Source organism: Muscardinus avellanarius, assembly GCF_963383645.1.
Source record: "Muscardinus avellanarius genome assembly, chromosome: 12".
Lineage (NCBI taxonomy): Eukaryota > Metazoa > Chordata > Mammalia > Rodentia > Gliridae > Muscardinus > Muscardinus avellanarius.
In genome coordinates, this window is record NC_137798.1 from 39,438,643 (window position 1) to 39,453,468 (window position 14,826).

At 45.9% G+C, this 14,826-nt stretch overlaps 1 protein-coding gene across 12 annotated transcripts in view; it reads left to right on the forward strand.

Annotated features, from left to right (window-relative positions):
* The window catches only part of NPAS3 (neuronal PAS domain protein 3), a gene marked incomplete at both ends in the record, with an annotated part of 883,378 nt that extends 870,139 nt beyond the window's left edge, over positions 1–13,239 (forward strand). For 8 of the 12 annotated variants that reach the window (XM_080707501.1, XM_080707502.1, XM_080707504.1 and 5 more), the window contains 3 exons: positions 6,901–7,048; positions 10,850–10,974; positions 11,900–13,239. In XM_080707501.1, coding sequence (XP_080563627.1) covers positions 6,901–7,048; positions 10,850–10,974; positions 11,900–13,239 — 1,613 coding nt within the window. The remainder of the gene's footprint in view (positions 1–6,900; positions 7,049–10,849; positions 10,975–11,899) is intronic. The other 4 variants (XM_080707497.1, XM_080707503.1, XM_080707505.1 and 1 more) reach the window with 1 other exon arrangement.
* Positions 13,240–14,826: the final 1,587 nt, after the last annotated feature.

Genomic DNA, 14,826 nt, shown 5'->3' on the forward strand with positions numbered 1-14,826 from the left:
AGGCCCCTGGTGCTTTCCTAGACCTACATGCCATTCCCATAAGGCAGCCACTATCATACCTTTGTTAGTTAAAACAACTGATAAGCCTCTGTCCTACTCAGAGGCAAGTAGAGGAAGATCTGATTTTGGAGTAAAAGAAATCTTTTCAGCCCCTGCCCGTGCAGCAATTCCTCTTGAATTCCGCTGTCCGGCGTTTTGTCATATTCCAGACCTCTCCTAATCACTGGCAAGGGGAATGCAGTTATCAGAGTGACTGAGACTAAAGTCGGAGGGCAGATTTTGCTTCCTGTGATATTCCTAGTGCCTGAAACAGAGGAGGCATTCAAAAATAATCTTACTGAACCATGGAACAAATGTACCATTTCCTTCCTCGCCGAGCCATAAATCTTCCCTAACTCTATGCAGAAGAGTTCACAGCTTCTCCTTAAATAACAAATCCCTGCAACAAGAAATGGGGGGAGGGGGGCTTTAAAATACTGCCCTTAGCCAGGCACAGTGGCACACACCTGTTAATCCCAGTACCTGGGAGGCTGAGACAAAAGAATCACAAGTTCGAGGCTAGCCTCAGCAACTTAGCGAGATCTTGTTTCAAAATGTAAAAAAAAAGGGCTGTGGGTGTAGCTCAGAGGTAGAATGCTCCTGGGTTCCAGATACTGCCCTTAACTATTGGGGGTTGAGAAGGGCAGGAATAAGCAATCCTGAGACTCCCAGAATTGAACTGAAGACAGCATGAAAAAATCCTGAGGTCTCAGCTGTCACTCCTGCCAGCAATTACTCTGATTCTCCCCCTCCTGGAGCACACGCCACTGATACCATCAGTGTTTAAAAGCCTTGAACTCCAATTCAGTACATTATCATGAAGAAGAAAAGGGGAATTTATTTTTCAAACTTAACGAATCGACATGTTCTAAATCAATGAAAAGTTTTCTGCATGATTCAATATTAACAGTTAATAAAAATCTATCAATTGGCAGTGGTATAGGACAAAACCTCTTCTGAGGCTGTAAATCACACAGATAGCAGTTCAAGCAGGGCCTGCCATTAGTGTATTAGGGGGAAAATCCATACATGAGGCATAGACATTCACAGAACATCCACAGGTCTTTGTCCTTAAGCTCATAACTCACATTAAGTATCAAATATCACTCAACTTTACCAAATATTGCTCAGCATATAGATTTGCAAAAAAAAAAAACTCTAAAAACCAATTTGTGGATGCCTGCTATTTAAGACATCTAGCTCACTAATTGCAAAATCTATAGGAAAGTGTGCACCGCATCAGAACCCGGCTTGATCCTGTGAGCCAATCTAAACGAAAAACTGTCTCTAGTGCAAGTAAATAAAGTACTTAATGCAGTCTGTGGCCACAATGCTGTTTCTCCTGTGGGTTTTGAAAATGACCTTCCTGTAAGCATCAAGGACTCTATAACTTTTTAGATAAAGAAACTTGTTCTTGTTTTAAGTCTATGTCAGGTTCATTCCCCTATAGCCCACAGTTTTCAAAAGCAGAGGAAAAAGTAATCCAGAATTTTTTTTTTTTAAGTCTGTTTCCAGAATGAAGTTCCCTGTCAGCCTGCCTTGGGCCTTAGGTGGAGAAGCAGAGATTAAAGAGTCAGTATTCTTTTTCATGTTTCATCTGCCAGTTTTGTGAATGTAGAAAGAGAACCAGTGGCTATAGCTAAGCACCCAACCGTGGTGCTTAGCCCCCCCCCCTACTTAAACACACACACATATACACACTCCACTTTAGTGAATTCAGAGACCGTTTCTGAGTTTCTAGCAGAAGGCGTCTGCCCTCTGCGGCCATTGATGAAGGTACCCTGGGGGGGAGGGGGGCTGCAGATGCGTCCTCATATCGCCATGACGATAATGAAGCTCTTTGTTCAGCTGTGTGAATGTCAAGTGCGGAATCTCCGATGATCTCACCAGTCCCTATTTCTTCTATACTTACCTGAATACACCAAGCATTGCAGCTTTTTAATGCCCTGCAAACCGCGAGAATGTCCTTTTGTGAGACACTTTACTGAGATGGCTTTTGATATGTGTTCTCCATCTCCTCCTGCAAACTGCCTTCGACTGCTTCCTTCTGTTTAAGACACAACCAACTCTCTATTCAGGTTCCTTGGCTTTGAGTTCGTGGAAGAGCCCAACAGGAAGAGACCATGTTCTCTTTTTTCCTTCATATTTCTGAAGGCAAACTTGTGCCGATTTGTTTTGATTTACTAACAGAATTACATCCCCGCCGCAGACACTGGCTTCCTTTATGTCCTTTCAGTCATCAGTCTGGGTCTGTGCACAAAGTTTTCCCAAGGAACACTGAAATCCTTCTGTTGGAAACTGTGTGCAGGGCCGTGGGTCTGTGCAGCAGGGGCGTGGGGAAGAGGCTCGTCGGAGTTGGGGAAAAGTAGTTATTCTCTAAATGCAGGATGTTTTTTGTATACTCACCGCTAAGCTTGAACCAAGAGACCAGATGTTTTAAAAGTATATTCAATAAAACTTAGCATCCGGTCTTTTTTATTTGAGGTAGGGGTGGTGTGTATTTGATGTATGTAGGCACTTTGCAGTTTTCTGTTGACTGCATTGTATTTTCCACTCCCTTCCTGGCCAAGGCTTGGGTAGTGTTTTGACGTACAGCCAAAGAGACACCCATGTAACTGTGGATGAGCAGGGCTGGCCTTGCTCAGGCAGGAGGACTTCAGTCTCCCCTGTGTTGTTATCTCCCTTGTGTTCTTCTCCCAAGTGGAAGGTCAGGTGAAGAAAGAGCACAGTCTGTAACTCTTGGGCACCTCCAGCCCGGAGCGTGGGGAAGTGCTGACCACAGCCAGCTTCTTGGTGTTTCTTAGACCATTAACAGTCGAAAACAACTGGCCACGCTCTGGACTTCAGAGGAATAAGGAACATGTTCTCCTGCGGTAGCAGAGGGATTCACAATCTGTCTGGGCCACTCAGATAGGAAACCTAAAAAGAGGCCAAATTTTCAAGATCCTTAAGCTCATTTCTATCGCACACCCTTAAAAACATAAATCTAGAGACTTTACAACCTGATCAGTGAATTCAGTCAAAGGACACACGGGCTGTTCAACACAAGAATTTTAGACAGCAGAAATTTTGGAATAAACCAATGAGATACCAAGTATTCAGACCATATCTCATAAATGTGATAACAAAAATACCCACATATATATTTTCTCTCCCTTTTCTCCTCTCCCTTGATAGTTTGTGTTCATGGTTATGAGTTTATCCTAGGATCAACAACGTGATGAGTATCTATCTCTTTTCAAGGGACAGTTAACTATTTTTGAAGAGTTCCATATCAAGTAACTTACATTGTGCTTAATTATGCTTTCCCCACAAGAGATTTTAATGAACTAGACTGATACAAATATTTTCTCATTTCCTTCTGCTATCTAAACCTAAAATGTGAAACTAAAGACAGCAGCCACTGGATTAAAGAGAATCAAAAAATAAGTTTTTCTGTATTTTTCAAGTTCTCTAATTTATTACACACTAAAAATCTCTATCAAACTGACACCAAGGTGGCTTTTCTTCTTGAGCTGATTAGGACCACATGAGCACAGGAAAAGCTGTCAGATCCTGCCTCTGGCACAGCTGGAATGATCCAGCTGATTTGCCAGTAGGATTTTTTTTTTTCAAGAAATAAGCTTCCTCCTAAACTGATACATTTACATTTTGGAGACCCAGGCAAAAATTATTTCTATTCATTTAAAAAAAGAAGTGATACCATCATGACCTCTTTTATGAGACCTCCTGAAAAACAAAAGCAGCGTAGGCAATATTTTGGTCAACATTTCATACTTGAGTGGGAATTAACTTCCCAGCTCAATGGTAGTTATCACTGGAATCCCAGTGATCAGGGTTCTCATTCAGAAAAGCTAATCTCAAGGACAGCGTCAAGATGTAAGATCATGCTAAAATGTTTACTCTTTTAAAGTTATGTCATTTGTTTATTTGTTTGTTTGTTTGTGGAACTGGGGATTAAACCCAGGAAACACTTTAACCCTGAGCCACACCCCCAGCCCAATTTTATTTTTTCATTTGGAAACAGGGTCTCACTGAGTTTCTAAGGCTGGCCTCAAACCTGTGATCTTCTTGTCTCCACCTCCCAAATCCTGGGTAAAAATTTGTTTGTCAGACTAGACCAGGGAAAAAAGTTATGGGTTAAATCAAACTTACCTTCCTCTGTTGCTGGGGATGGGCTCTAAAACCTGCTTCTTGATATTCACCATGGTAACTAAGAGCAATCATGTAGCTCCCTGAGTCCCCAAGGACCTCCTGCTCTTCAGCCCTTTGACAGCCGCCTCCTCACATCACAACTCACCTGTCCTGCCCGCTTCCATCTAGGTCTCCTCTCTTTGCTCGGTAGTCCCTAGCTTGGGTTTGGGGAAGGAGACTGTATTAAAGTATCCATGGGCCCTAGTAAATTAATATTTATATACTCAAGAAACACAGATGCATTTAAACAGATGAATCATCCTGTGTTTTCTCAAAAACATGGCGCTCTGTCAGTCCTTTAGTACACAAGCCTTTCAGATCCTTTTACAGCACACACCTGAAACATCCCAGGGAGGCAGATGTTTTGCTGGATCTCCATTGGACAGCTAGGATTTCGCTTGTCTCTTTTAAGTCTGAGAGTATCATTAGGAAGAAAGGTGGGGTGATCTTTATGTTGACTCTGCAAATTCTAATTTAATTTTATAGTCTTGTCTTTGGGAAATACTTTTTTTTTCTTTTTAATTTTGCCTACTTTGGGTCATTCCAATCCAGAATCTCCAACCAGGCAGAGCTGCTCTAGCTCGCCATCTCAGTATTTACTTCATGTGAGTCTCAAAGTGGGCTTCTTAGTTTCTTTGGCCTTTGTTAAAATATGCTGGAACCATCTGGAATTATTTCTTATTCCAGATACGAAGCAGATAGTATTATGCCACCAACCACTGAGCGGAGAGCTGTAAGCTCTCTCTGTGAAAAGAGTGGACAGAAAGACACAAGCCACCGTCCCTCGATTAGTAACTAACCAGGTTGGGAGGATCTGAATGAAAGCACATCTTGTTGCGTGCAACAACGGTCTGACAGAAGAGTGGTTCAGCAGAATTAGGATTTGACACTTTCGGCTTCACTACGCAGTTCTGCGGCCTGGGAAGCCATGCATGCAGTATGGCCGAACTTACAGTTGCCCACAGAAGGAGAGGACATTGCTACCTGTGGAGCCTCGCCACCGAGAGAAGGTGGCAGACCTCAAAGTAGCCTAAACTGTGCGGTAGTATCAGAATGAAACTTGCCGCAATTCGGAACCCACATCAAAGTGAGATCACCATTTCAGGCAACGGTGAAGCTGTAATTATTCACTTTTACCACCATCCAGTTAGTGTATCATGAGGGGTAAAAATGGAGAGGAGAAGAACAGCATCGGAACATTTATGTTTACAGATTTGATGCGTGGAGGTTTGATTTGCGATCGCTTTCAGAGGCAAAAGAGTAGCTCAGGACACAACGGGAAGAGATTCAAGAGCCTGAAGCAGGGCTCTTTTCCAAAGTGGCTCCCCTTTGCCCATCCACCCCCCCAAAAAAATCAAAATGTACTTCATGAAACTATTGTATATGAAGCACTTATTAGCCGTAATTAAATGGACAATATGAATTTACTACGTCTTTAGGACTCTGGCTTGTTCTGGTTTAGAGCAAGATGATTAATGCAAATACATATTACTTGAGATAACCATTTAGCAGCTAATTTAGCCAAATTTATTACAGCAGTTAGAGGTTTTTCATTTTAGCAGACGGAGACAAGGACATGCCAAAAGCGGGCCGTGTAGATGAGTGCACACTGCCCTCTAGTGGCCGGTCGGCCAGCGAGCCTTCGGGGGCACCGAACCGCGGCCATCCATATATATCCAAGTCATAACGGCAGCTTTTGCACATTTCCGGCATCCTTTGAAACAATTCCCATCCGTAGCACTTTATTTCAGGGGATGATTTACTGCACTTTCCCCTTTTACTAGCTCAGGAGTACCCGGATACAAATCAAATCAATTTCAGCTTGGCAAGATTTTGGTTAACGTATCATTTTTAACATCTGCATTTTAAAGGCTCTCTTTCCGTGGGTATTTAATGGCACCGTTTCACATTACCGATTGTTTTTACTTGTTCCTTCATTTGGGGCCGTATTTCAGAGTCTGTGTGGAGCTGTCACTGTTTGTGGCTCTTGCCAAGTCAATCCCGAGCCTCCCTAGGCCAGTGTTTCTCTCTGACTGGACTGAGGAATCCATTTCGTTCCAAGGTTTGGCGGTCTCACCAGATTTTCCCCTGACCGACCCATGTAAATTTAGTCCATCCACGGACCATAAATTCTGTTCGACAACATCAAAAGGGAACCTGTGTATAAGGATGCCAAGCTGATGAGGCCGGTGCTGGGGAGAAATGATCAAAGACAGGGAAAGCATCTATCCAAATATCCAACATCTCAAAGAGAGCTGTCTCCAACCTATGAGTAAATCACGTCCCAATTTGCCTTCCTACCATCTGACGTCAGGCCCATTGACAATATCCACACTGCATTAGGTGTTCTGTGAGGCAAAAAAAAAAAAAAAAAAAAAAAAGATTTGTTGTCTTTTCATCCTTCCTCCCACACCAGGGCTGCCCCAAATGGAATAAAGTCTTGCTACGAATGCCAGTGACCCTGGCCCCAGAGCCTCCACTTGCTGAATTGTTGATTTCATTTGTTCTACTAATGGCATCCTGCATTACGCATACAGACGCGCAGCCCGCTTGATATAAGACCTCCCATGTCTCGGCATGAGGTTTTGCAGAAATGAAAATCATTTGGTCCCAGTCTTAATACAATGCCTGTTTTGTTCTTTTTGTTTTTTGTTTTTTTCCCCCCAGTGCTGAATAAGGGTCAGTGTGTGACAAAGTACTACCGATGGATGCAGAAGAACGGAGGCTATATTTGGATACAGTCTAGCGCCACCATAGCTATCAATGCCAAGAATGCAAATGAGAAGAACATCATCTGGGTGAATTATCTTCTTAGGTATATTTCCTAATTCTGTTGGCTTCTGTTTTGTTTTTCTGTCTCTGTTATAAACTATGCAGACCTATAGGTACTAGCTGACATGGTGTAAGTATTATCTTTTGATGTTACCTGGTGTGGGATTTCATAGAAATTCTGTTCTTCTTTCCATGAGATTCAAAGAAATGTGAGATCAAACCATTGGAAGGGACGTGCAGGGAAGATCTGCAAGATACTTAGTAATACTCGGGTTGTCAACATTTGGGCAGCTCTGTAGAAGCTGCTGTGGTTGTTTCACAAATCGTAAGCCCAGAAACAAAAAAATACAGACTTTAGCCTGCAAGTAAAGCATTCAGAAAGCACCTCCTGTTCCCACCACACGCTCACTCATATGCTCCCAGCCCTGCGAAAATTAATCAAAAGGAGATTGGATGGAGAAGTAAGGGGTACATTGTATTTCTCTTGTGTTTCACCCTTTCAATGTCTCCAGCCTATTCCATAGGATTTGATTCTCTAGGCATTTAAGTGTTTGTAAACAAAATGAGTTGTTTTGCCAGAATAATGACAATCTCAGTATTTTTTTTAAATGAAGACAGTTTTCTTTTGCCTACTGCTCTGTAATCTCAGGTAAGCTGTAGTGCTCCTGAAGTCTGTTCTCAAATTTATATCCATGTATGAGTCTGAGCTCTACTGCCTCCTAAATTCTGGTGTAAGACACCTTCTATTTCCTTCCCTTGGACTCTCTGCCTTTCTATTCAAGCAGGCAGAAGAGGATCCAAGACCCACACACAGGGTAGTCTGAGTTAGGGGTAAATCTTCTGGAGGCTTCTACACCAATCGCATCTGGAAGCCGTGACAGTGCTCGGCCTGGCTCTCCCCCACCACTGTCATACAGTCCTTGGTTTCTGTTGCCCTGAGCAGAGCCCACATGTGGTCAGAACAGGAAAACTTCCAGAAGATCTAGTGAGCAGAAGTTGATGCCCTTTGGCTGGTAATTTTGACAGTGATACCTGCATCCCGTTTGTCTTTGAGACAGCCAAGTGCTAACAACCGTGGCCCATCAGTAGGTTGGCCCATCAGTGTTCACAGACTCTGGCAATGACTTGAAGGCATGAATATGCTTGCTTCCAGTATCATATCAATCAGGCACTAATGATTATTGCTCTAGAGAGGGCCTTAATGGGCACCACTTAAAAGAGTCTTCATTTATCTACCTTCCTTTCCTTTTTTGACCTCTCTACTCTATATTAATTCCCTCTAAAGGTAAATGTATGTGTATTTAATATCTCTTTCTCCAAAGCTTTATTTCCACTCAACCTATTCCCTGTAGTGGTGGTATGCTCAAGACGGATTCTGATACCAAGGAATCCTTTTATACAGTTCCTTGGAACAGTGACTATGTATATGACAAAAAGTTAGAAAAGCACATGTGACAAACATAAAATAGAACAAAGTATTGTGGCATTGGCATTCTTTTGCTAGGCAAAGGTGGCATTATACCAAGGAGACCCATTAAGAATTAAGCATTGGACGCCAGGTGTGGTGGCGCACACTTGTAACCCCAGCATTTGGGAGGCAGAGATAGGAGGATCGCGGTTTGCAGACAGCCTCAGCTAATTAGTGAAGCCCTTCACAACTCAGTGAGACCCTGTTTCAAAAATAAAAGACTAAAAAATAGGGCAGGAGGTGTAGCTCAAAGGTAGAATGCCCCTGGGTTTCATCCCCAGTACTGAAAAAAAAAAAAAAAAAAAAAAAGAAGAAGAAGAAGAAGAAGAAGCATTGGTAACAAGGAAGCTAGGCTAGAAAGTGTCATTGATATAATATAGGATACTGAAGTCATCCATATTGTTGCTATGCCTACTCTGAAATGTTTTCCTATCTGAGCTTTTTTTTTTTTTATGGTGGTACTGGGGTTTCTTCTACCTCCAGGCTACACTCCCAGACCTATTTTTACATTTTTATTTGGAAACAGGGTCTCCTAAGCCAGCACGCGCGGCTGGCTTCAAACCTGCGCAATCCTCCTGTTTCTGCCTCCCAAGCGCGGGGATTACAAGCGTGCGCCACCACGCCCGGCTCTATCTGAGCTCTTCTTACTGCTTCGATGGCCTCAGGACTTCCTATAGAGGGAGTGAGAAGGGTGTAAGGTAAAGCCACCCTATACAGCTGTGGGTCATCACCATTAATTTAGCCTAGAGTCAAATAGTATAAGCTCCTTTGGTAATTCTATTCCATCTAATTCCTTACGGAGAGAGAGAAAGCAGTCTGGTTATCTTGAACTCTTCAGGCTCCAGCCTGAGCTCAGATGTGGTAGACCTTTTCCCAAGACCTACCCTGAGGCCACTAATAAAAGGGAGTAAGTTGAAGGACAGATGACCTTTAAAACCTTACGGCCCTTGGACTAAAGGAGATGAGCTTTAGCAGAGGAAACTCCACCGAGCATCCAGCCACTGATGCCGAGGCTGGAGATCTCGTTAGAAAAAGGACACGGTCTTAGCAAAATAGCAACTACTGAAGGTGGGCATTCTTTTTCACATTCTTATTTTGTTCCAACCTGAACAATATTCTCAGACTGTCTTCCTCCCCAGAATCTCTCGCTTCTGGGCCTTGTAGTGTGCCTTGGTATTCTCCCCATTTCCTTATAATAGATAATAGAAATATAGACTCAGTATTCAGGGACCACGGAGTGCTAAGTCCATCTTGCTGCAATTAGTCTCATCTGATTATCTAGACAGAGCTTTGCTGCTGAAGCTAATTCACACTAAGGAGTAAATGCCTGCTAATCCATCTTTGTGAATTAACCCACCCAGGGACATTTGCAGTTGTAGAGTAGTTACCGAAATAGTGACTCTGATACAGGAATTGCACTGCAGGTTAGCAAATGAGCCCTTTATCATCGGTTGTAAGTCTCTGCTCAGCCAACCATCGCAGAAGGATGAAAGAGGCATTTCCCATTTCAAGTCGGGATCCTCTCCTCGTACTTCACTGTACAGGAGCCTGCACTGCTCGTATGGCAGGCCAGCCTGGGAGTGGCATTTTCAGAAGACAGCTCACACTGACCGAATGTGCTCTCTTTTCCAGAAGGGGCTCATTTCTGAATTAAAAATAGAACAGAAATTAAGCATTTCCGTGCAAATGGGGTTAGTTCCATTCTGTTAGGGCCTCTCTCACACTGGGGCTTGCCCCACTGCAATCAGGTTTCCAGCTAACAAGCCACAGGTGTACGCCACATGAGCAGATGAAAATGTGATTGTAATGGGTGTGTTGACAGTTCAGTAGCCATAATCCATGCATCCCGAGGTACACCTGTGCTTCTGTCAGATCGTTAGGCAGTGAGGGCTCCACACACCCCCACACGCACACACACAATAGCTTTGGAGCCGTCTGAACAGCTGAGAAGTTACATCAAGGGCCAAGTCAAGGGTACTGAGACAGTGGACTCATTAGAAGCCCAAGAGAAGGCAGGGTGCACTGGGAGGCGGGCGAACGGGTTGCTGAGAGTAATTCTCGTCCGGGCCCCCAGGTGTTGCACTGGGAGGAGTGTCGAGCAGCTTCCTTCCCTGGCCCCCAGTGGTACCTGATTATTTAAAAGCTTTTTAGCGGCTTTCATGCACTTTGGGGTATTCAATCATTGTACCAGAGTGCACCCGTACCCCGGGGTGTAAAATCCAAGCTTCTGTCAAAGTCCCTTCAAGAGCTGAGAAGTGATTTCCCATTTAGTCTTCTAAACTTTCCAAGCTCCAGAAGTTTGGGTGAAGATGGTCCAAAGCAAACCCTGCAGAATGAGTTAACTGTACTCCTGACGAATGCCTCCCGCCCCCACAGTAACCCTGAGTACAAGGACACACCCATGGACATCGCGCAACTTCCCCACCTGCCGGAGAAAACCTCCGAATCCTCCGAGACGTCCGACTCCGAATCAGACTCTAAAGACACCTCAGGTATTACAGGTATTACTTCTTCTCCATACTCTGTAGTTTTGGCTTGCCTTTCCAAACAGTAGCGGAGGGTAGTGGCCAAAGGGCCATGGTCAGAAGCCACGCAGCTGGCCACATTTGATATTGATAGGTGAAGACCAGGTTATTATTGAGTCTCCTCTCTCCACACACACGTGCATGTCTGTGTATAATGTATAAATATGTGTGTAAACATAAAGTGGTATATATGCATATGTACATATATTGTGATTATATGTGTGTCTATATCTTTTCATAAACACAAAGAGAGAGACTGAGTTAGCAATCACTTAATGTAGCCCTCTCTCGCCATACAGAGGAGTGATACTGTGATCCCAGTTCTCTCTGACCATTTTACTCGAAGCAAGAACCGGTGGGGTGATGGCGCAAGCTTACAGCCCCAGTACTTGAGAGGCTTACAGCCCCAGTACTTGAGAGGCTGAGACAGGAGACTCCTAGGTTCAAGGACAGCCTCAGCAAGTAGCGAGACTCTCATCAACCTAGTGAGACCTTGTTTCAAAATAAAAAATAAAATAAGGGCTGGGGGTGTAGCTTGGAGGCAGAATGCCCCTGGGTTCAATCTCCAGTGCCACAAATATACACAAAAGTCCGAGGATTCCCTCATCTGTCACTGCCCTATGCCAGGTAATCGGACTCCCCGAGGAGCTTGTGCAGGTGTCCAGGAGGCACCTATGCCTCTGACCCAGGGCCCGCCCTTTCGAGAAGTTTAAGTTAGCCCTCAACAGAGAAAGCCCAGGCTCTGTTTAAGTCACCAGGTGGTGTCCTGGTCGAGGGTCAGGACTGCCCCCCCCCTGCCCCCGCAGGTGAGAGGCCAGGCCCGCCCTGCTAACGGTGTCCTCTCTGTCTCTCCCTCCTGTCCGCCCACCCTGCACCCCGCCGCCGCTGCGGGCTCGCACAGAGGACAACGAGAACTCCAAGTCCGACGAGAAGGGCAACCAGTCTGAGAACAGCGAAGACCCGGAGCCCGACCGCAAGAAGTCGGGCAACGCGTGCGACCAGGACATGAACTGCAACGAGGACGGCCACAGCTCCAGCAACGCGGACAGCCGCGACAGCGACGACAGCTTCGAGCACTCGGACTTTGAGAACCCCAAGGCGGCCGAGGACGGCTTCGGCGCGCTGGGCCCCATGCAGATCAAGGTGGAGCGCTACGTGGAGAGCGAGTCGGACCTGCGGCTGCAGAACTGCGAGTCGCTCACGTCGGACAGCGCCAAGGACTCGGACAGCGCGGGCGAGGCGGGCGCGCAGGCCTCCAGCAAGCACCAGAAGCGCAAGAAGCGGCGGAAAAGGCAGAAGGGCGGCAGCGCCAGCCGCAGGCGCCTGTCCAGCGCCTCGAGCCCCGGCGGGCTGGACGCCGGCCTGGTGGAGCCCCCGCGGCTGCTCGCGTCCCCGCACGGCGCCGCCTCGGTGCTCAAGATCAAGACGGAGATCGCGGAGCCCATCAACTTCGACAACGACAGCAGCATCTGGAACTACCCGCCCAACCGCGAGATCTCCAGGAACGAGTCCCCCTACAGCATGACCAAGCCCCCCAGCGCCGAGCACTTCCCGTCCCCGCCGGGCCAGGGCCAGGGCCAGGGCCAGGGGGCGCTGCAGGTCGCCATCCCCGACTCCGTGCTCACCCCGCCGGGCGCCGAGGGCGCGGCGGCCGCGCGCAAGACCCAGTTCAGCACCCCGGCCCCCTCGGGCGCCGCGCTGGCGCCCCCCGCCGCCTCCGACCCGCTGTCGCCCCCGCTGTCCGCATCCCCCAGGGACAAGCACCCCGGGGGCGGCGCGCCCGGCTCCTTGCTGTACACTGGGGACCTGGAGGCGCTGCAGCGGCTGCAGGCGGGCAACGTGGTGCTGCCGCTGGTGCACCGGGTGACGGGGACCCTGGCGGCCACCAGCACGGCCGCGCAGCGGGTCTACACCACCGGCACCATCCGCTACGCGCCCGCCGAGGTGACCCTGGCCATGCAGGGCAACCTGCTGCCCAACGCGCACGCCGTCAACTTCGTGGACGTCAACAGCCCCGGCTTCGGCCTCGACCCCAAGACGCCCATGGAGATGCTGTACCACCACGTGCACCGGCTCAACATGTCGGGACCCTTCGGCGGCGCCGTGAGCGCGGCCAGCCTGACGCAGATGCCCGCCGGCAACGTGTTCACCACGGCCGAGGGACTCTTCTCCACGCTGCCCTTCCCGGTCTACAGCAATGGCATCCACGCGGCGCAGGCCCTGGAGCGCAAGGACGACTGAGCCGCCCCCGGCCACCCGCCGAGGCATCCACGCGTTTTCCTTTAGACCTTTAATTCTAGCACTTTGAATTCGAGCAGGTCAGCAGCGTCTTCTCCGGACACGACGGTCCCCGGCCCATCCCCCTCTTTCTTTAACGTGACTTATTCTTTCGTGTAAAGATATGTTTATTTTTTGCCTTTCGGAGGGTCCGATGACCAAACTGCCTGCCATTTCCGTCTTCTCCTAAGATGTGTGTTGGGTTTCGCTTTCCTTTGCATCTTTATTAAGATGTCTTTAATGTGTATATGCCTCTGCCATAAAATACTCAGTCTTGTGGTCAAGAGATTTTTCTCAAGTGACAACCATTGGGTTTCCTTCATAAAGATCTTGATATGATCAAGATGGGAAAAAAAAAAAGACAAGCATAAACAATGTGCCCTGTTTGACTAAGTCAAATGAATGGGGTGGATTTTCTTTTTTGGTTTCTGTTCCTAATTCCTTTAAGAATAGGGGAATAGTATTTTAGAATTTTATGCAGAATTTAATTCTCTTTTTATGGTTAAGATTTTAAGATTTTCTTACTTGCACATAAAAATAATTTGGGTTCTTAAACTTAATTTCTGGCCTGTGACTAGAATGTTTTAAAAAAAAAGTTGGACTAAATGTTAATTACTGAAACATTAACTTAATTTCTAAAACCATGGTGCTATCATTTATTAATCTGTAATGTCTTCATACAAAATGCAGCTCCTGGGCTGGGTTTTGGGGGAAAAAAAAAAAAATGTGTTCTGTCCTGGTCTAGAGTCCGTGCTGCAGTCTCCTTGGTTAGTTAAGACAAAGCCCTCATTAACGTTTGCTGCAGGACTTAAAGTTTTTTACCTCCCAACTAACAAACATAGCCTCACATTAAATTTAATGGGTCAGTAAAGCCCTTTTAAAAAGGGGCCTTTGGAAAACTCAATCAAACTGATTTGAGGAGCAGTTTAAGTACATATCGCCTTTTGTTGGGCTTTTCTTTTCTTTTTTTTTCCCTTTACTCAGTCTAACTGAGGCTAATTTTGCAACTTCAATAACACTTTGGAGTAAAAGAAGGAAAAAAAATATTTAACATATTTTTGGGTTGGTTTTCTTTTTCATTTCTTGCTAAAAGGAAAGAGGGAAAAAAGGGACTGATTTGATGGAATTTACTTCCCTTTGGCTCTTATTTCTGAGTTGAAACCAATTAAGTTTTAAAACTAAAGAATGGGTTAATAAGCTTCAGATAGATAACTGCAACTGAAAACTGCACATTAAGTAAAAGAAGAAAAAAAAAAGAAAAAGAAAAAGAAAAAAATATCCTATTTTGTCTTCGTTGCCAGAAATCAGTGTGGTGTCAGACACTCCAGATGACTGTCAAGTATAAATTCTTCCTCCACTTCATTTTTGGCAGCTGTTTGTTAAGGCATCTAATAACAGATGTGAGAACTGTAACGTGTACAACGTGTACGTGTCCTTGGCCGTCAGTCCATTGCAGTTTCAATGTGTGTTTCGATATGCAGTATATACTAAGCTAACGTAGTTGTTTTGTCTTTTGTCTTCTCTGTGCTCTATCTCTAGTCCGGAGTGGTA